Source organism: Cervus elaphus, chromosome 21 (assembly GCF_910594005.1).
Source record: "Cervus elaphus chromosome 21, mCerEla1.1, whole genome shotgun sequence".
Lineage (NCBI taxonomy): Eukaryota > Metazoa > Chordata > Mammalia > Artiodactyla > Cervidae > Cervus > Cervus elaphus.
This window is the reverse complement of record NC_057835.1, coordinates 8045873-8067540: the sequence shown is the minus strand read 5'-3', so window position 1 is coordinate 8067540 and position 21668 is coordinate 8045873. Positions and strand designations below refer to the sequence as shown.

At 49.1% G+C, this 21668-nt stretch overlaps 1 protein-coding gene across 4 annotated transcripts in view; it reads right to left on the bottom strand.

The window, feature by feature from the left end:
* TRAPPC9 (trafficking protein particle complex subunit 9) overlaps positions 1 to 21668 on the bottom strand; it is a 385243-nt gene that overhangs the window by 155031 nt on the left and 208544 nt on the right. For all 4 annotated transcript variants that reach the window (XM_043879178.1, XM_043879180.1, XM_043879179.1 and 1 more), the window contains one exon: positions 6787 to 6929. In XM_043879178.1, the coding sequence (XP_043735113.1) occupies positions 6787 to 6929 (143 nt within the window). The remainder of the gene's footprint in view (positions 1 to 6786; positions 6930 to 21668) is intronic.

The following is a 21668-nucleotide window of genomic DNA, read 5'->3' as shown; positions in this document are numbered from 1 at the left end:
GATCCCAAAAAAATAAGTCTGTCACTGTTTCCATTGTTTCCCCATCTATTTGCCATGAAGTGATGCCATGATTTTAGTTTTCTGAATGTTGAACTTTAAGCCAACTTTTTCACTCTCCTCTTTCAGTTTCATCAAGAGGTTCTTTAGTTCTTCTTCGCTAGAGACCATATATGCCTGTGCTCAGTCGTGTCCAATGCTTTGTGACCCCATGGACTGTAGCCCACCGGGCTCTTATGTCCACATGGGTGGACAGGATGGAGAGCTTTCTTGTAAGTCTTAAGAAAGCCAGAAAGCTTATTCAATTTAATGTGAAAGTCACTCAGTCATGTCCGACTCTGTGACCCCATGGAGTGTAGAGTCCATGGAATTCTCCAGGCCAGAATACTGGAGTGGGTAGCCTTTCCCTTCTCCAGGGGATCTTCTCAAACCAGGGATCAAAGCCAGGTCTCCTGCACTGCAGGCAGATTCTTTACCAGCTGAGCCACAAGGGAAACCTTCAATCTAAAGTGACCCCCAAAACAGAACAAATCATCAGCATGTTCTTCTGGTGATATAATCACATCTTCACTCCTGCCACACAGATTACGGAGCTTCCAAATCTTGCTGAAGACTCTGACAGTAGATTTACTGTCCATTAGAACCAAGTTTCCCAAAGAGTGATGTGAAAGGGGACTCACGGGAGGGCCCTGAGGAAGGGACAGACGCGTGCCTGTGTTCTGGAACGAACACTGCAGCATTGCCTGGAGAAAGAGCTGGAAAGGGAGAAACTGAAAGCAGAGAGACTCTGAAGGCTGTTGCAACGATCCCGGAAAGGGAAGAGGAGGCCGGCCTCAGGGACAAAGGTGACACGCCTGAGTCAGTCCAGGGCTACTGAAGTGGAAAGGACAGATCTGGCGACCGGTGGAAACACAGGAACATTTCCCTGTGGCCAGCTGACACGCAACCCGGCCTCTGGGGAGGATCTCAGGGCTGCACGTTACTGAAGGCAGGAAGAGCCTCTGTTTCTGAGCTTTTAGTTAGTAAGTTTTAAAATGTTCCCTGTAAAAGGAAAAAATTTTGAAATGGCGAGAATCAAAAAGACACAGGATAACAAGCATCGGCAAGGATGTGCAGAAAACGGCAACCTTCATACCCTGCTGGTGGGAACGTAAACTGGTACAGTCGAGATGGAAAACAGTCAGGCAACTCCCTAAATGGTTAAACAGTTACCACATGATCTGATAATTCCACTCCTAGGGATACCCAAGAGGAATGAAAACACAAGCCCACACAAAAACTGGTACATGAATGTTCGTAAAAGCATTATTCCCAACAGCCAAAAGGTGGAACCAATCCATCAGCTAATGAATGGATAAACAAAATGCCACACATCTGAACAATGAAATATATTCCCACATAAAAACAAACAACATACTGATGCCTGCTTGTGGGTGAACCTGGACAACATGATGCTAAGTGAAGAGAGCCAGTCACGTTTTGTATGATCCCACTTCTGTGAAATTTCTAAAACAGGCAAATCTATTGAGACAGAAGGTAGACTGAGGTGGGGTGGGGTGGCGGGGAGGAGGGAAACAGGAGGAACTGGTGACGGGCATGGGGCTTCTGCTGGGAGAATGAAAAGCTCTAAAATCAGACGGTGGTGATGGTTGAACAGCTCTGCGACTATACCCAAAACACCGAATTACACAGTTTAAGTGGGTGAATCGTGTGGTATCCAAAGGATGCCTCCATAAAGCCGGGTGTGCAGGCGGTGAGGACACAGGGCGCTGGAGACGGGCCCTGCAGGCTCGCGGCTCAGCCCCACGGCGCTGCACCTCACTAGGGCCCAGCGCTTGGCACCGCTGTGGTCTCGACACACACGCTATCTGTTCCGTTACACTGTCTGTTGTGCATTCATAACGGACCGCAGGTACGAGAGAAGAGCCACGAAGCCCACACATTAAGGGGGGCAGGAAAATGACTGAACGCGGGACACCTGGGCCTCAAACCCAAGGTAAAAAGGTGACACAGACAGCTAGGGCGCAGTCAGCCTTTCATTCTCTGGGAATGAAGACCAGCCCAACTCATAAAGGGCGGAGACGTGCTTACAAGTGACAACCTGAAATCATGGTTCATGGGATCGGCATTTGACATTATGATGATTAAAACTTTGAAAATGCCAAATGCAAAAATTCCAAGTGGAAGGTCACAAACAGCTCTGGCCAGTTATCGATGACAGACAAACTACCTTTTAACATACACTCAATCCCTAAATCAGGTCTGACGTGGGCCTTTTTAATTGATGTTTATAAATCGTACTCCTTAATATAATTAGTGTGTTCCTGCTGCTGCTCAGTCGCTAACTCTCTGTGGCTGACTCTCTGTGACCCCACGGCCTGCAGCACGCCCAGGCTTCCCTGTCCTTCACCATCTCCATGAGTTTGCTCAAACTCGCGTCAATTGGTGTATGCTACTTGCTAAACAGAAACAATCTTTAAATCTGTCTTTAAGCAACGAATATTGATAGCGTTTTAAAATGAACATTGAGACATAACATTTAATAATATAATGGTTCAAAACAAAATTAAAATAATCGATAGTAATAATTTAAGAATGTATACGATTAAGACATAAAATAGGACCCTTCGAGGCACAGCTGCGAGGGGAGACAGACAACCGGAGGTGATGCATGGCCTGGGCAGCCCCTCAGGACGACACCGGGGACCAGAGGAGGCCCACCACCACGTCAACCGAGATGACAAGCCCAGCAGCTCCGCCACGGCCGGTGTCAGGGATGGGGTAGGGGTCCCAGCTCCTGCCTGTACAGGTCTACACTATTCAACACCTGGAAAGAGGATGAGAAGTGTGCTCGTCACTTCAGTGAACACACACTGACAGGAGCAGGAGGGGACGGAGCAAATGCAGTAAGTCATTAATCTCCTTCCAACTGGAGGCTCCACAAGCGGACTAGGAGAGGGTGACCCTGGGGTGGGGCGCCGGGCAAAGAGCGGCCGTGGGTTTTGAGGCACAAGAGTCTTCCTGATGTTCAGTCACTTTGCCCCTCCTAACATGTGGTCTTCATGGCTCTCTGCTTGTCCCCGTTACGCGCACAAACCAGACAGTAAAGCACAGAGGAAATGATGTGCTCGTCAAGACCACATGAAGGAAAACTGATGCCTAAAGAAACAGGAAATGACTTGCTCAGGACCACAGAGCAGATGAGAGGGAGAATCAAAATCTGAAATAGGAGGCAGGTACACTGGGTTCTGAATCCTGCGCTTGTTAAAACCCTAAATTCTCGTTAAATTAAAAACCCATTCAAATCAACACAGGAACCTGGAAAAGACTGACTGTGATAAAATCTAGCACTGAAAGAGCCTTTATTACATGTCTGTGAGCACGGGCCCCCCACAGCGTGGAACAATCCCACCCCATGGGAGGAAATGGGATTTTTCTAAATGGCCGGGGAGAAGCACCGTGGTGTGTCAGGCAGGATGTGTGATTTCTGTTAATAATGTAATAACTCCCACACCTTACACCCTGGCTCAGGGGAGTGTATTTCCCACAGAGCTCAGAGCAGCGATGTGTAAGATTGGATCATTTATCCTAACGGTCTAGGAAGAAATTGCTCCTGAGGAGGGGAAGGCAGGGTGGCCCCATCCATTTCAGTCTGTCCCCAACAACATTAGCAGGCGGCTCGGTGTAAAAAGTGAATCTCAAAGGTAATTGATCTCCTAAATAAAAGTCAGCTGAAACCCAGGTACACCCCTGAAGGAGGATGGTTAAAAAAAAAAAACCAAAGAGAATTCCACCTGCCATCTACGCTGTGCTTTGGCTCCGGGAAAACACTGGCCCCTCCATTGTTCAATTTGAGGGGGGCAGAGCTGGTGACCACAGCAGTGGGGACGGAGGGCTGAGGCTGGGAGAGGAGATGCTTCCACAGACAGAGCAGGTAAGGGGAGCCCAGGCCTCTGGAAGCCCACTTCAGAGCACTGTGGGAGGAAGCATGGGTTTTGCTGGAGAGAAGACCAACATTCAAATGCATCTCTTTTGTTCATTAATGTACAACCTGGGGTGAGTTAACATCTGCATACGGCAACACTGACTTAAAAGGGTTCTCGGGAGTTTAAATAGGACACTGCACAGTGGGCCAAGGGCATGACTAGGAATAGGGTGGGTCCTGAATAAATGGGATTTCCCTGCCCTGACTCCTTTTCTAGAATTCTATCAGTAAAAAACTACCAATGAGAAAAAAGGCATAAATCATCAGCACTAAAGACAGGGACTGGTGGCTCAGATGGTAAAGAATCTGCCTGCGATGCAGAAGACCTGAGTTCGATCCCTGGGTCGGGAAGATCCCCTGGAGTAGGGAATGGCAACCCACTCCAGTACTCTTGCCTGGAGAACTCCATGGACGGAGGAGCCTGGCAAGCTACAGTCTATGGGACCACAAGAGTCAGACACAACTGAGCAACTAAACCACCACAGCCTATGAGACGAGCAGATACACAAACCAGCCCAGCCCAGGAGCAAATGATGTAATAATCTTTGGTATTCTGGTTTCAGAACAGGGTACATGAGTCTTTTTATGCCAGCAATAAGGCTGTCTTTGGATGAATATATGGCTTCTTTTTGCATCAAAGTCAGCTTGAATGCCCATAATGGCTCCAGCTAACATGGATTCAGTCATCTAGCTGTGAATCTGTGCTGCGGACACCTTGCAGTCAGGGTATCTGGAAGCCAGTCTGTCACCGGCAAGCTGTGAGACTCTGGGAAAACCACAGGCCTTCTCTGGGCCTCATTTGTGATGCAAATGTGTTAAGCTTGGCCATCTCTGGGGATGCCTGACTCTAAAATGGCCCGATACTAAAAGAAAATTCTCACCTGGAACCAAGATGAAAACCAGTGTCCACAGAAAACCATGTCATGTCAACCTGAACGGAGTATAGATAAAATGCATGATAATTCTGTATTTCGGGCCAACAATTTATACAGGTCTCTAAGGAAACTGGAGCATAAACATCAGAGTGAGGACTTTGAACTTTGTCCAGTAGGCACTGGGAAAGTCTTCAAGCCAGACAGTGATGTGGAAACATTTGTATTTACAGGACGATACAAGAGCAGGCTGGAGGCAGGGGAGTATTTCTAGAGTCCCAAGGAAAGATGGCAAACCTCAACTCACAGGATCAGGGTTCAGTGAGACTAAGCAGGGAAGGAGAGGGATTAGAGGAAATCAAACGTCAAGCCAAGAGCAGGGAAAAGAAACACATAGGCCAAAAGGAAGAGAGTGAGGCCGGTAACCAGGAGCCAAACAGCACATCAGCCTACCACCAGCTCTTCCAGTGTACTGCACCAAACCACAAGGCAGCAATTTTTCTCATCTTAAATTGTCATTAAGAGCTGCAGGGGCCATGACATGGAAGCCAGAGAGCAATAGGGGGAAACGAATCCAACTTGGTGACAATCTGCACTGCTTCTCAGACCTATTTATGAGAGCGGTGGCAGCAGGAGATGAGGGGACGAGAAAGAGACGCACGCCAGGGTGATGGCGGAGCGGACTGAACACACGGAAGGGCCTGAGAAACTCCAACAGCATCTGGCAGGCATCCCGGCCAAAGTTCCCCGCCAGCAAGTGCTTTGATGCTTTATACAAATTCAAAACAGAGGCGAGCGCTGGCAAGAGAGACCATTACTCTGTGGATTGAAAAAGTGATAGATGATGAAATGCAATGCTGAAAAGCCCAAGCTCAGCCATTAATTCTCACTGAGGCCATTCCCCAGGGGCTGGGAGAAAAGCAGTCTTTCCTATGAACTCAAACTGCCCTTACTTTTGGGGGGGGGGAGTGCTGTATCACTCTAAAGAGAGTTTTCTATCGACATTAACAACTCCCGTTATACTCTGTGGACAACAGAGCCCATGGGTGGAGGGGGCTACTGCACATGACATTCTCTGCCCCCACGGTCAAGGACGGACAGGTAAGCACAGCCTTAACTCCATCAAGCATAAGTACCACTAGGCCACTCCAGAGAGGCAAGGTGTCCCTGGACAGGGGGATGGAAGCACCTGCGAGGGTCAGGACCTGCCTTTCGAAGGCTGCTCACCACTGGGCAGGAATCCAACCCCAGAGGGTCTCCAAGTGTCCGGAGTCCCACCCGGCACTATTCCCAGGTCATCACAGTCAAAGTTTGGGGTGAGAAACTGTCATTCTCCCACCTAAGGGAGGAACAACATTTAGCATCTCTGGCCTCCTCTGGGTCTGAAGGAGACAAACTGATTTCTTCCTCCCTGAAGGAAGGCTAGGCTGGGAGAAGCAAGCAGGAGGAAAAGCCTCGCCCAGGGAGGGCACTCTGGGCAGAAGTGACCCCACCCTCCCGACAGCTGGGGGCTCCAGGAAGAGCAGGCCAAGATGCTGGAAGGCCTACATAGCCCTCCTGGGAGGACAGAGGACAGAGACAGGCTGGGCTCCTCCAGGAGGGTCCAAGGCACAGGGCCACATGCCGAGTCCCTGCTAACAGGAGACCTGCACCGGACAGGGCTCAGGACGACGAGCAGGAACCGTGTCCTGCCCCACGATGACCACAAGCAAGCACGTGATCACCACAGCGCGGGCCAAGTGGGAAGCCCGTCCACTCCGTCTCCCTGAAGAGGCAGTTCCCTACACTGCCCGTGGATCTGATGAAGACCGGGGGAGGCTGACCACCCAGGCACATTGAGCGGCGGGACAAGATGAACACCACGGTCAGAACTGCAGGTGCAGTGCCGTCAGCCTCGAGAGCAAGGCTGGCGAAGAGCTGCGGTGCACGCACCTGGTGGCCGGCAGGGTACTGACCCGCGTGAAGAACACAGACGGCTCCACCTCTACATGCAGCCCCAGGGCCAGGTTCCTGTAATACCCTTCAACGTGGCCTGGGCCTCCGGAGTATTTGAAGTTCAGGACAGCTTCCAGGGTCTAAAAAGATGGAAGGAAAAAAAAAAAAGGTCAGTTACTATTCCCTGAGCCGACTGCCATCTAGCCATGGGGCCGGCCTCACTCAGATGAGGGGACGGCGACCCCATGGGGAAGCGATGAGCACCGGCAGCCCCACCCACGGTCACTGGCACCTGACCCTGGTGCCATCTTTCCTCCAACGATGCCCCGCATCCAACCACACGCACAATTCTCAGCCTGCAAACACGAATGGAGAGAAACTCGAGGATGACTCTGTGATGCGATCGAGCATTTCAGAGAGACAAGTGCATTTCAATCAGCATCACTTAAACATACAGTTCAGGCTGGGGCGGTGGGTGGGGGCTTCCATGAGGGAGCTGGAGCATGATTTCTAGGCTAACAGTGAGTAATGCTGACGAGCCCCAGACTCATGCAGACAAGGGCATGGGGCAGCCATGGAGCCAGAAGGCCAAGCAGGAACAAGTTCCTTCCAGGAGGGACAGGGTGGGGACACCTGACCAGGGGCAGAGCTGGCTACCACACAAGCCGGCAGGAAGGAGTCAATTCAGACGTCCACGGACTTCTAAACGCTGAGGAGGGGCTTTACTAATAGTGGAGACCCTCCAGACGCAAGGACAGTTCCCACCCATGCCAGGATCTTCTCCAAGGACCTCCCCTGGGGGCTTGCACACTCCCCTGGGGGACTGGCAGGGGCAAAGGTGCAGGGAAGCCTCCCTGGGTGGTACAGGCATGGAGGATGTGGTTAGCAGCCACCAGGGGACAAACACAAATGAAAACCCCAGCTCCAACCCCCTGCCCCCATCCCGCCCCCATCCACACCCTTCTCTCCTCCAAAGCAAAATCTTTAGCTTCTGGAAGTGGGGTGACCAATGCCAAGGGCACACAGGCAGAGGTAAACATCCATCCTAGTGAGGCAAGGACAGGAGGGTCAGGATCCTAGAGGGACGCCACTAGAGACAGAGCAGGAAGCCCGTTCAGAGCGCCCACCTCTAGACCAGGCAGAGGGTGGTGCTACAGGGGGAGGGGGAGGGACTCCGAGAGCCCAGGCCCAGGATGCGGGCTGCTGCTCCAACTGGGGATGGAGACAGCGGAAGGACCACAGCGTGCCCCCTCTGCTCCTGCGCTGGCCTAGCAGGCCCCCAGTAGGAAGCCCCTGGGGTAGGAGGGAAGGTGTGGAGAGACCCCCGTCCAGGCGCTGGCAGACAGGGAGGGCTCAGGGCTGAGGAGAGAGGACCTTTACAGGGAAAACGCCTGGAACCTCAGCAGCCCCTACCACCTTCCTCCCCCTCCCCCGGCACGATCTGGAGCCTGTGCCGCACCAACAGTAACCATGGCAACAGGAAATCTCAACCCCAGCTCAGTTCCTCACTAAAATGACTCAGCCTTCCCCAGTAAGGTCCTAAAACAGGCAACAGCACACTGCGGCCCATGGGCCAGACCTGGCCTGCGGCCTGGCTCTGTGTGCCCTGGAGCTGAGAACAGTCTTTTACATTTTTAAAGGGTTGTACAACAAAACAAACGACAAAACCAAAGAAGACTATGCAACAGAGACCACAGGCGGCCAGCACAGCTGAAATATTTATCAGATGCTCCTACACATAAAAAGTTGACTAATAAAACTCTTAAGAAGCAAACATAGGAGTCAATCATCAGGACCCTGGATTAGGAATAATTCCGGAGATAGCACACCAAGAGACAAACGGCTGGAGTCATGGAAACCCAAGGAGGGCAGAGCTTTGGGGAGGAGGGCGGAATGCCCTCTGCTGCAGCCAAGCCGTGTAAACCAGGCCTGAGAAGCGTCCACCGCATCTGGAGACTGGCTGGGCCCCGATGACCCTAGTGGGGGCGCTTTCCAGAAGAGGAAGCGGGAGGGTGAGCTGGGAGCACTGTCAGGGGGTAGAGTGCCGGACGGGGCCTCAAAGCCACGTGTTCAGGGTGGGGATTCGAGCACACGCCCACCCACGAGAGCCGCAGGAAGCCATGCGTCCCACCCACAGAGCGGGCCCGCCCGCCTGCCCTCCTCCCCGCGCTTCACCAGTCACGACTCAGTAAGCCATCCACGCGAGACACAGCGCTTAGCCCTCAGTTACTGCTTTCATTGGCCCAGCCCTCCTCTCCAAAGGAGAGGCAGGCACAGCTACGAAAGTGTTTAAAATGAAAGAAAAGCACCATATGTGCGTGCTGTCGGGCGCCATCCCAGGTGGAGGACGGCTCTCCTCTGGGAAGGACACGGACAAAAATCCCAGAGACAAGCAGCCTGGTTCAGCGGGTGGGAGGCCAGTTAAGCTCGGCTTGATGCTCTGGCTAAGTGAGATCTTGAGCGTGTTATCCCATCACTCAGGCTCAGTTTCTCAACTGTTAAATGGGGCTAATGATTAACACCTATCTCACTGGACTTTAGTGAAGACTCACTGAGAAAGTGAAGCTCAAGCAGGCACTCATTAAATAGACACCTTTCTCCCTCTGCACCCTGACCACTCGATACCTGAAGGCAACGTGGCTTAAAATAGTAAGAAAGGGGAAATGGATTCTAATGCCATTTATTTAACATTTTTTGTATCGTGGTAAAATACACATAAAACTTACCATTTTCTCCATTGTTAAGTGTACAGTTATTTGGCATTAGGCACTTCCCCATTGCTATATAAACACCACCACCATCCATCTCCAGAACTCTTTCATCTTCCCAAACTGAAACTCTGCATACAAACTACACAAAAATCCCTCTTCCCCTCCCCCCAGGCTCTGGCAACCACCACCCTCCTCTCTGTCTCCATGAATCTGACTGCCCTAGAGCCCTCCTGTAAGTGGGATCGCAGCACTTTCCTCCTGTTGTGATGGGCCTATTTTCTCAGCATAGTGTTTCCACAGTTCATCAGTGTTGTTTCAGAAAATAATTCCTTTTTAAAGTTGAATAATATTCCACTGAATGAATGTACCACATTTTGTTCATCCATTCACTTGCCAACAAACGCTTGGGTTGCCTTCACTTATTGGCTATCATGATTAGTGCTGCTATGAACGTGAGTATGCAAATACCTGTTTGAATCTCTGCTTTCAATTCCTTTGGGTATATCCCCCAGAAGTGGAACTGCTGGATCATAAGATAATCCTGTATCTAATCTCTGTAAAGAATCACCATACCATTTCCCACTGTGACAGAACTATTTTACATTCCTAACAGTTGTGCACAGGGATTCCAATTTCTCCACGTCCTCAACAATGCTTGTTTTTTCCTGGTTGATTGGTTGTTTTTAGTAATCACCATCCGAATGGGGGTGAAGTGGTATCTCATTTTGGTTTTGATCTGCATTTCCCTAATAACTAATGGTGTTGAGCATCTTTTTATAAATGCTTAATGGCCATTTCCATATCATTGGAAAAATGCCTACTCAAGTCCTTCAGTCCCATTTTAAAAGCTCATTGTTCCAACTCGTCTCCCACCACTCTTCAAGGAGGACGTGTTTACACCTGAACTTTGTAGTACCTGAACTTTGGTACTGCTGAGTCTCTTAACCTGTATAAATGTTGCTCCTCCTTCACGGCCCCCCAGTAGCTGTGCCTTCTCCAGTAAGATGGCTGTACTGCCTTACTTTAAAAGGACTCAATGAAATACAGATTTAAAAAAAAATACTCAAGGATCATATTTTGGTCTCACCAAAATCCCAAATTCTTTTTCCACAGCATATGGCACTGTACTGTAATCTCAAAAGGACGGCCAAGTTTACATCTTAAACTTTTGAAAACCCTTGTTGTCAGCACAAAGTGAGATCCCCTCATACACACATCCCAATAATTCTTTCTGTAATGACTCTTTTAATCCAACAGACTTCCATTTGTTTGGTCTATTCTTTCATTCATCTTTTCAATCATTTCCTGGGTACTTTCTGAGTGCCAGGATCTGTGCTTAGAACAATGAATACAGTAGGGTCCCTGATCTCAGAAAGCTCACTGTCAAGTCAATGAATGTCTGAATAAATTAACTGATAAATAAATAAATAAAGCCAATCCATCACCCAATATAGTCATGGCAGTCTCTGCAAATGCGGGCATGAGGGTCAAGGAAATAAATAGATTCTCAGTAATGGCCTTGAAAAGCCAAAATCTGTGAAGTAATAAAAAAAAAAAAAAAAAAAACTCATGCTTGCTTTTTTTGTTTTTTGAAGTAAACTTACAAGCTGTCTCCAGGGAGTGATATAGTAGAAACCACCTGGGAAATAAGCAAAAACTACACACAGAGAGGTAGCCATCAAGTACCACATAACAAAGAAGAAACTGTATTTTTATTTTCTTGGAATTGGCTATTCCCTTACACTGTAGAGAAGCAAGTAAAAGATATAATTATGGGGGAAAACATAATTTATGAAAACAAACAGAAAAGATTCTGTGAAATTATTGCATACTATTGCCTTCCTTCCTTGATTAAAAAAAAGCCTTCTTAGCTCCATAAAACTAGAATATTTTAATAAAGCCATAATGTGGGCTGATAAGGGAGAAGACACGGGATGTCTACACTTTATTTCAATCAAAATGTAAGAAGCAATGCACTACTATGCCGTAAGACTCTTCCTTCTTCAAACATGTGACGGTCTTAATTTGTGGGAAGATTTACTATACAAATCAGAAACGGGCAAAGAATTAAAGAACAATTATTTCTTTTCTAGCTATATAGTAATTTGTTATCTGAGCTGAAATGAAAGGTCTTTCAAGAGCTGCCTTTGACTGGGCACCTACTAGGTGCCAGATTCTGTGCTACCCAAGCTTCACGGGGGCTCTGACATTAAGAGCCCTCCAAGGAAAGCCCAGTCGGCACAAACGCACAGCTCAGTGACCGGCCGAGGCCGCGGGCCCGGGTTCAAACGCAGAGCTGCACGGCGGCATGGCCCACTGTCTCCCAGAGCAGTGTCCACCCATCCGTCCACCCACTCATCTGCTCACTCACCCTGGATGGATGTCCACCAGAGTGAGGGGCTGTGGCAGATGACATGATGCCATCCCTGTGGGCTCAGGTCTAGTCAAAGATGCAAGCCCCCAGACCCCTAAGACAACTGTGATATGCTATGTCACAGAGAAGTGCCCTAGGATGTATGAGGATACAGGAGAAAAGAGGACTGTGTGTGTCTGGGGTAGAGCTGTATAAGGAGAGACCACAACCCAGCAAGGAAGAGAGGATTGGGCGATTATTAAATAGAAATTGGACAAATGATGAAAGAAAAAATCAATTAAACTAAAGCTCATTTCATGAAAGTACCAATTAAAGCGACAATCCTCTAAGTTAGGCTGATCAAGGAAAAAAGAAATGAGAAGCTGGTTACTAATATCAGGAATGAAAATGACTATCACTACAGAGCATACACACACAAAAGGGATAATAAAGAAAGAGGGTTAAACAACCTCACATCAACAGATTCAGCAACTTAGGTGATGGGTACATGTTACCAAATGGAACCAACAAGAAACAGGAAACTCAAAGAACCTCCTGCTAATTGAAGACACAGGATTTATAAATTAACACGGGATTTATAAGTGAGCATGAGATTTATAAATTAACACACCCTCCTAAAAGAAACCCCAAACTCAGATGGCTTCCCAGCTGAATTCTATCAAAACCTAATTTTAGATACAACACCAGTTTATACAAACACATTCAGGAAAAAAGGGAGAAAAAGTTTCCATTCTTTTTATGAGGCCAGTATTATCCAAATGCTAAAAGCAAAAAGCTACAGGCCTATATTCCTCATGAATTTAGATGTAAAAATCCTCAATTATTACTGAGTCAAATACAGTAAAATTTAAAATGAGTAATACATCATAACCAGTAAGCTTAACAATTGAAGGTTTGGTTTAACATTAGAAATCAATCAATGTCATTCACCATATTAACAGACCATTAACAGACAAAACAGAAGAGCCATATGATTATCTCAATAGCTGCAAAGAATGCAATTGAAAAAATTCAAAACCTATTTATGATTTCTTTAAAAATCTCAGCAAAATAGGCATAAAAAGGGACGGCTTCAATCCACAAAGTGCACCCATGAAAAACTTGCAGTTAAAACCAACTTAATCATAAACAATGTTTTGCCTCTAAAATCTAGACTAAGGCAAGGACATAGCTGTCATTACTTCAGTCAACAATGTAATAGAGATCCTGGGGAAGTCAATAAAGCAAGAAATTAAAATCATGTATGTCAGAAAGGAAGAAGTAAAACTGTCTTTTCATAGATGACACAGTCATGTATCCACAAAAAAAATCTTAAATTATCTACTAGAACTCTCAGAAATTGCTAGTGGTAAGGTAAAATTTACAATCACTTTGGAAAACAACAAAGCAATTCCTCATAACTTAAGCCTAGAATTAATAAATTATTCAGTAATGAAACTCCTACCAAGAAAAATAAAAACATATATCCATACCAAGAACATATGTGTAAATGTCCCTGGGAACTCTATTCATTGTACAAGATTAATGTAATCTCAATGTCCAACAGGAGGTAGGTGACTAGATGAACAAACTTTATGGAATACCACTGAGCAACAAAATGGAGTCAACTACTGACGGACACAACATGAGAAAATCTCCAAAACATCATTCTGAGTGAGAGTATATACTGTAGGCTTGCATGTATGGGAGATGCTAGAAAAGGTTACTCTTTAGGACAAAAGGCAGATCGGCGTCTCCAGGGTTGGGAGGCAGGAGAGGACTGGCTACAAAGGGGTCAGGGAAACTTGAGGCAGTAAGAATATTCTATATCTTGATGGCTATGCTTCCCTGGTGGCTCAGATGGGAGAGAGTCTGCCTGCAGTGTGGGAGACCCTGGTTCGATCCCTGGGTCTAGAAGATCCCCTGGATAAGGAAATGGCAACCCGCGCCAGTATTCTTGCCTCGAGAATCCCATGGATGGAGGAGCCTGGAGGGCTACAGTCCACTGGGTCGCAAACAGTCAGACATGACTGAGCTTTTATACAGTTTTTATAAAACTTTTTACATATAGTTCTTAAATATATTGAAAACTTTTAAATATATAACTTTTATGCAGTTAGTGTGGCTGCATTTTGCAGAATGCAAATCACACTCAATAAAGGTGATTTTAGAAACTGATCCTGATACTCAATAGGCACAAAATCACTTGCAGACACTGAAACAGGACTCCGAAGCCATGGTGCCGGGCATGCTGAGACAGCGCCACCTGTGCCACGGATGAGCGTGGAGCCTCAGGAATCCGAGGTTCTGGCCGGAGCCAGCATGATGAAGCAAGGTTTCGATTCACTCTTAGAACCTCACACGACCTTGGAAAAGCCATGTTCCTTCTTCGGTCCTCAGTACACATATCTGTAAAATCTGAGTCTTCCCACCAGTTCTCATGTGAATCGTTACTGTTCATTTTGTAATGCTAATCTAATGTTCCACAACTTCTAATCTAACTATGGCCACTGCCAGAGAAAAACAATCAGCCTGAGCAGCACCCTAACTAATTTAAATGTCTAAGAAATAGATCTCTGATTTTTAAAGACCTCAGATGGACCTGTTGCCACAGGTTCACCTCTTCCCTATTTCTGTGATATGACACAAAATTAACAGCTGTGATGTTATTCACTTAATAAGCCAAGGACCACAGGGCCCAGCTGAGGCTCATACCCCAAGAGGCCAGTCCTACCGTTAACTTAAGGTCAATGAAACATACAAATGAAAGCATTAGCATTACTTTCCAGTTAATTAGCACTTCTGGCCAAAGTCTTTCTTCAGTGTTAATTATGCCTTAAAAACGCCAAGTGACTACAAATTAAATGGTACATCCACAACAATGCAGGATGGATCTTAGCAGGACCAGCCATTAGAACAGCTTCTATTCAAGAGGCCCTGAAGTCCCTTAGAGACTGAGAAGGGTTAGGACGCAAGGTCTAGATGGAGAGGGATGTGTCTGGGGACTGTTAAAAGGCCACGTCAAAAATCTGATTTCTGGTACCAAAAAGAGGAGCCAATTCATCTTTTTTTGATGTGAAATACATGTTCATATCATTTGACCATTTTTTTTAACTGACCTGTCACGTTTTTTTCTTCCAGATATCTAGGAGATTATTAAGGAAATTACTCCTTATCTGTGATACAAGCTGCAAATATTTTTTCACAGTGGGACAGTGTCTTTGGATTTATTTAGGATGCTCTTTTAAAGAAGGAAAGGGCAACCCACTCTGGTATTCTTGCCTGGAGAATCCCATGGACAGAAGAGCTTGGAGGGCTGCAGTCCATAGAATTGCAGAGTCGGACACGACTAAAGCGACTTAGCACAGGATGTTGTCTGCTGGGAAGAAACGTTTAATTTTTTGCAGTTAATGCTTCAATATTTTACCTTATGTCTCTTGCACATTTTTCATGATTCCTGAACCATGATTAGACACCCTCTCCACACTCCATGGTCATAAAATATAATTCTCCCCCATTTTCCTCTATGACTTTAAGGTTTATCTTTTAAACTTTTCACTTCAATATTATCTCAAAGTGACAGAAAATTTGAAAGTACAAAAAATCACCCCATTACCCAATTCAAAGACTGCTCACATTTTCTCTCATTATTTCTTAATATTATTTTTAAATCAGAGGATAATTTACAACATTGTGATGGTTTTGCCATATATTTTAATCCTCTCTCTTCCAGATAGAGAAACAGATAGATAGATAATGACGATATGGTGTCTGCAAGGCTTCTCCATTGTACCATTCCTGTTTTTCCTCAGTAATTAACAAGTAATTAGTGTGGAGATGCTTTGAGAGTTGATAAACACCTTATTCCTCATTAAATTTTCACGCACTAGTTTTGCATTCATTGACAATTTTCTAACAACATCACTCATTACTACTAAGATGCTCTTGCTTCAAGGCTTTTTCAGTGAACAAACCTGAGGAATATGTATATTCATATGTGCACATCTGTGTCTGTATACACATACACATAAATATTGGCATCTCGCTATAGACAGATATGGATATAAGTATATATATGGACAAAGATACAGAAATAAACACAAACAGGACAGGAAGTTCAGGGTGATAGCTCAAGTTTCAAATTGTTACCACAAAATTCATCCCCATGTCCCCTTCCCAAATCTGTAACAACCTTCTCCAATGTGAGAGACTGAACTTTCATCATTCTCAATATATTTACTCAACTGCTCACACACAAAATACACAGTGTTTTCATAATTGCTAATATATGCCACTGTAAAAAGCAAATCTACCTATTAGAGTGTGATTATCTGTTAATGTTTCCTTTTTGGTGTGAGGTAAATGTTCAGTTGCTCAGTCGTGTCCGATTCTTTGCCATCCCATGAATCGCAGCATGCCATGTTACCTCAAGTGAAAGAATATAGCTAAGTATACAATTCAACAACTCCCCGTGTAACTGTCAGCCTAATAAAGATACGGAACACTTCCACCAAACGAGCGTGTTCCCCTGGGGCCCCTGCTAATCAGACACACACTCCTGTAGACAACTACTTTTCTGGAAAGTTCCATCACAGATTAGATTTGCGTCTTCTTGAATTTTACATATGTGGACTCATTCAGCATGCTCTCTTGATACCTGGCTTCCTGAGTGAAACATGTTTGTGAGATTCATCCATGCTATTATGTGTAGAGGACATATAGTGACAGCTATACATATAAATTCTCATACCACAATCTATTTATTCCATCTCCAATCCATAGACATTTGAGCTGTTTCCAATTTGAGCATATTAAAAAATCAAGCTGCTATAAACAAACTCTTGTGCAAGTCTTTTTTTGTGAATGTATGAATATTTGCTTTTCTCTCGGATAAATACCTAAGGGTGAAATTGCTGGGTCATTATGGCAAACATCTGTTTAATTTACTAGGAATCTGCAGTTTTCCAAATTAGGTGCTAGACTGCCACTAACAAGGGAAGAGAGTTCCGGTTGCTCTACATCATCACCAGCATCGTGTGTGTTAGGTTTTTTAAATCACAGTCATCCCAGTAGGTGCGTGCCTCATGGTGGCATGAGTCTGTGTTTCCAACAGACACTGTGTAACTGTCGCCAAGAGCGTGCATGGAGAACACCTCTGGTGAATGGTGGACAGACGAAGGGCAGGAGTGGACAGATGCTGGCGCTGGCTCAGGTGCACACCCTCTGGGTGAGTGGACTGCAGTGGGCGTGAAGCAGGCTGCACAGGGAGGCGGCCTGTGCTCGCTCAAGAACCGCCCCCCGCCGGCACCACGCGTGGCGGTGGTCAGGGCAGGGTGAAGACGATGCCCACAAAGGAGAGAGAGAGGCAGGCAGAGCGGTTCTGGGAGGAAACAAGAGGCGATGTGCCAGCATCCGCTCCATCTGTGAGACCCGTGGGACCAGACCGTGTTCCCCGTTGCAGCTGGGGACAGGAGGGCCTCCTCCTTAGTGGCAGGCAGCCTCCGCCCTCGCCCTCGACCACGGGACACAAGCCAGTGCCCGTGGGGCCTGCCCCCCACAGCCGTGGGCCCACAGGGGCAGGACTCCCCAAGCCCACCTGCAGACCTGGCACCTGGCTCTCCTGGACGAGGGTACACAGGTTGGGGGGACAGGACAAAGCCCACCCCGAGCCTGCCAGCCCAGCATGTAGTGTGCGGCAAGACCCTGTCCAATGCCAAGTCTGCCTCCCGCCTCTTCAGCCCCGATGCCCTGCCTCACGCAGTGGCACCTTCGTGAGGCGCGAGTTCCAGCCCCGGGTGTGAACCACAGTCACCACAGGTGGGCCCACCTTTGCTGCCTGCGGCCTCTCCAACAGGCCTGGAGCCCCCTGGTCTGTAAACCAGGGCCGGACACACGGATCTCACTGCCTCACATGGTCAACACGCAACTACCGGCTTTCCTCCAGAGGGGAAAGAACCAGGGGTGGCCAAAGCCCCGCAAGGCTGCTCAGGACGGGAGGCAGTGACCACCTGCAAAGCCGGCACCTCACGAGGCTCTGACTTCTCGGGAGCTGGGCTGCTCCTGATTTATCTCTGCTGGTGCCTCCAGTTATTCAACAAGTCTTCTAGCCTGTGGCCTCTGCCTCTTTCTCACTCCAGCAGACTCCTCTCTTAGAAGAGAAAACAAACCTTCTGCCTGCTTGGCCGGCAGTGGTACTTCTAGGCCCTCGGAGCGGGTGACCCTGGCCCACTCCACCTCTCTGGGGACCTCCGCCCTTCATCTTCCAGGGGGAACCAATTTACCAGCTGCTTTACCGAGTGCCTTTCCAGCTCATTGGGTACCACAGGCCATGATGAGCGCCTCCTGTCCCGCCCAGACCTCGGCGGCCCCACCCCCAGGACGAAGGCTGAGCAGCTGAGACTCAGGGGCGCTTCTGTGAGCTCCCCCGTTGGCCTTCTGTCCCCAACAGCGAAGACTGACTCTGGCACTCAGAATTTCTTCTTCTGGTCTGTAATCTGCTCTCATCTTTCTGAGATCCTCCCGAACATCCTGGCCAACAGGAAGATAGGGTAAGGACCTAAGACTGCATTTTATTGGCTGTCTATCATTATACATTGAATTCCATTTTCTCTCTTCGAGGTGTAGTTTAAACCTCAAAACCCTTCAGAGAAGGGCTGATTAGCCCCATTTTGCAGGTGAGGGAAGGAGGCCCGAGGAGGAGCAAGCAGCATGCTCCACGCCCGCCCTCTGCAGAGAACTGGTTCTCCATTCTTCGGCTTCCACGCAAAGGACCTTCCCCAAGAACTCCCCTCCCGCCTGGTTCCAGGCCCTGTTTCACACGGAAAACACGGGCTACCCTGCCCCCCACTGGCCGCCCGGAGGCCTGAGAGGCCAACACGGCGGCCTCCAGTTGAATTTGATAGCCCATCTCCTGACACAGGAGCTCTGCCCTCGCACTCATCAGAGTCACCTGGAGAGCTCACTTAACCAGAAGGCTGGCCCACACCGGTCTTTCTGCTTTGTGGGCCCAGGTGGGGCTTGAGAATCTGCCTTTCTGAGGAGACCCCAGGACGCTGACGCTTCTGTGGTCCAAGGACCACACTCCGGGAGCCATCCCTGCAGACGGGGGCGGGGGGGTGGTCAGAGGCCAGCCTCCCTAACTGGTCAGTCGAGGGAGGATGGGCTGTGTGCACCCCACCCTGCCCCGTCTCCCACTGGCCCTGCCAACTCTCCTGAGTCTCAGAGCCATCCCTCGGGTGAGAATGGCGGTCTTCAGCTCTGCCCTTGACTGCGTGGACACGCCAAGTCCACGGGGAGGCGCTGGGGGAGTCCACGCGGCCACGGTGAGGCCGGCCCTCCCACCCGCTGCTCCAGGTAGGTGAGCAAACCAGGCCACCCCGGCACGCGCCTCTGCTGCTCCAAACTTAGATGGTGCAGGCAGGGTGCTGGCCGGGCTCCTCTCAGACCCCGTCACACACGTGAAGACAGCCCAACGGCCCCCTCCTGCCACAGCTCCTCGGCGGGCCAGGAGAGCTGCCACGTCAGCTGTCCACGGACACTCATTGAGCCCCGACCCGGGCTGGCCACTGCCCTGCCGAGAGCTCGAGGAGGGGGCCAGGCTGCTCCAGAGAGGCTGGAGACAAGCAGAAACCAGGCTACCCCATCCCGCTGTGAACGTGAGCCCAGCTGCATGAAGGCAGGCGAGACGGGAAGCGGCCAGTCGAGGCAAGCAGGGCCCCCCAGCAGGCCAGCCGTGGAGCTCTGGCCCATGTGCTGGGCCCCAGCGGCGGAACCAAGACAGCAGGAACAAGTCACAACAGACCTGGGCGGGGCTGCAGGCGCAGCCACTGACTCTCAAGACCGCTGGTCTACAGAGCCTCCCACGCGCCCACGAAGAAACTGTGCCTGGACGGGGGATCCGTCCGGCCAGTCCCAAAGCCTGTCCAAGGCAGGACTGAATCCCACACCCACCCCACTCCAATGTCCCTGTTGTAGACAGCCACGGCACCACTGTGGGAAGTCATTATCACCCACTTAAATGTCAGGTCGCTCCCCTGGGAGTCCCTCCAGGCACAGCGGTGCCCCTGGGGCTGGCTGGCAGCCTGGCACTCTGTCAGACGGAGTGGCTCAATCATCACTCACTGAACAAATAAATGAATGAATGGGAGGACTACCTTCGACATTGATATTAAGAGCTTTCAGAGGATTATGGCTTCCTGGCCTCTGGGAGAATAAATCTCTACTATAAATGGAAACCTTAGAGTCCCGCAGATGGGATTTTTTGTTCCCCAAATGCACAACTGCATAAAGAAAATTACCCTTTATGTGCTAAATATGCATTTCTAATTACACTCACCTAAGATGCTTCACTCTCAAGGTTAAGAATAGCTAAATAATATAAATTACAAAGAAGCAACATTCTGGGTCAGCTGAAACCATTAAGCCGGGATTAGCGAACAGTCAATAAATCATCACAAAGCATCATTATATTAAAAACAAAACAGACGCAGGATGAGGGCAGAGAACTTCACCCCCAGAACGAGAGTCAAGCCGCCACCAAGGCACTGATGTCCTGCCTCACTAGAGTCCCTGCCTCTGGTCACCCGCCGCCAGCACAGCGAGGAGAGAAAGGTGGGGCCAGGGGCCGGAGGAGCCCATGGTAGACAGCGCCCTGTGCCTGCAGGCTGGGCCAGGGTTGGCGACACGCTCCAGCACCCGGTTCCTCTCTCTGTGGCGGGGAGGGCCCCGCAGGCGGGGCGGCTGTGAGCAAAGGATGGGAAAGGGCCGGCGGGGTTAACAAGCCTCTGCTCCCTCCGCTGCCACGGGGTGAGACTCCTCCCACCTGACGAAGAGGAAGACGCACGCGTGCAGCCTCTGGGGAGATGAGACCAACATGCAAGGACCCCACCCGCTCAACGGCCACGCGGCCCAGAAGCCCAGACCCACTGGGGCCCTTGACCCCTTCTGTCCTCCAGAAGCCATGCCGAGTCAATGTCATTCTATTTAACCAAGAAAAGCAAAAAGCCGTCATCACCAAGACGATGATTTGAATGTAGTTAATACTCTTGGCGTGTGTGTTAGTTACTTAGTCATATCCGACTCTGGAAGATCTCCTGGAGGAGGGCATAGCAACCCACTCCAGCATTCTTGCCTGGAGAATCCCATGGACACAGGAGCCTGGTGGGCTACAGTCCATGGGGTCGCAAAGAGTCGGACGTGACTGAGCAACTAACACTTTCACGATACTCTAGCCGGGCTGGCTTTCTAGAGATGCAATGGCCCTTCTCAAAACAACAGTGGGATTTTAATGAAAAGTAACAGGAACTAGCGGACTGTTTTTACATTCAATGCGGGGCTGGATCCAGACTAGGTAATGGGGCGAGCCCACCTTCTACCTAAGGACACTCGGAGAAGAAGCCCTCAGGCTGGAAGACAGGTGTGGGTGGACTGAGAGCCCCCCACGACTCGATTCCTCATGGCGGGGTGGAAGGGGACCCCTGCACACCTCACAGCCACTGCACCCCTTCTCTCCTTGCCCTGCTGGGTGCCCGGCCTTCGTCCCGAGCTCACAGACACGTGAGTCACGCCCAATCCACTGGGCCACACCAGCACCTCCAGCAGGAGGCGACTCCGGCAGTAAGGGTGGTGCACACCCCTCCTCGTCCCTCAGCTCTGAGCAGGGACGCGGGACCTCAGCACCCTGGGGAGGCAAGGCCGTGACGGCCACGAGAGGAACCGACTCGGGGAGCAGTCCCCCGAGCTGCTGGGGAAGGCAGGGGTGATAAACATGGAAACCAAGGCCCAGCGTGCAGAAGAAAAAGCCCAGAGGTCACACG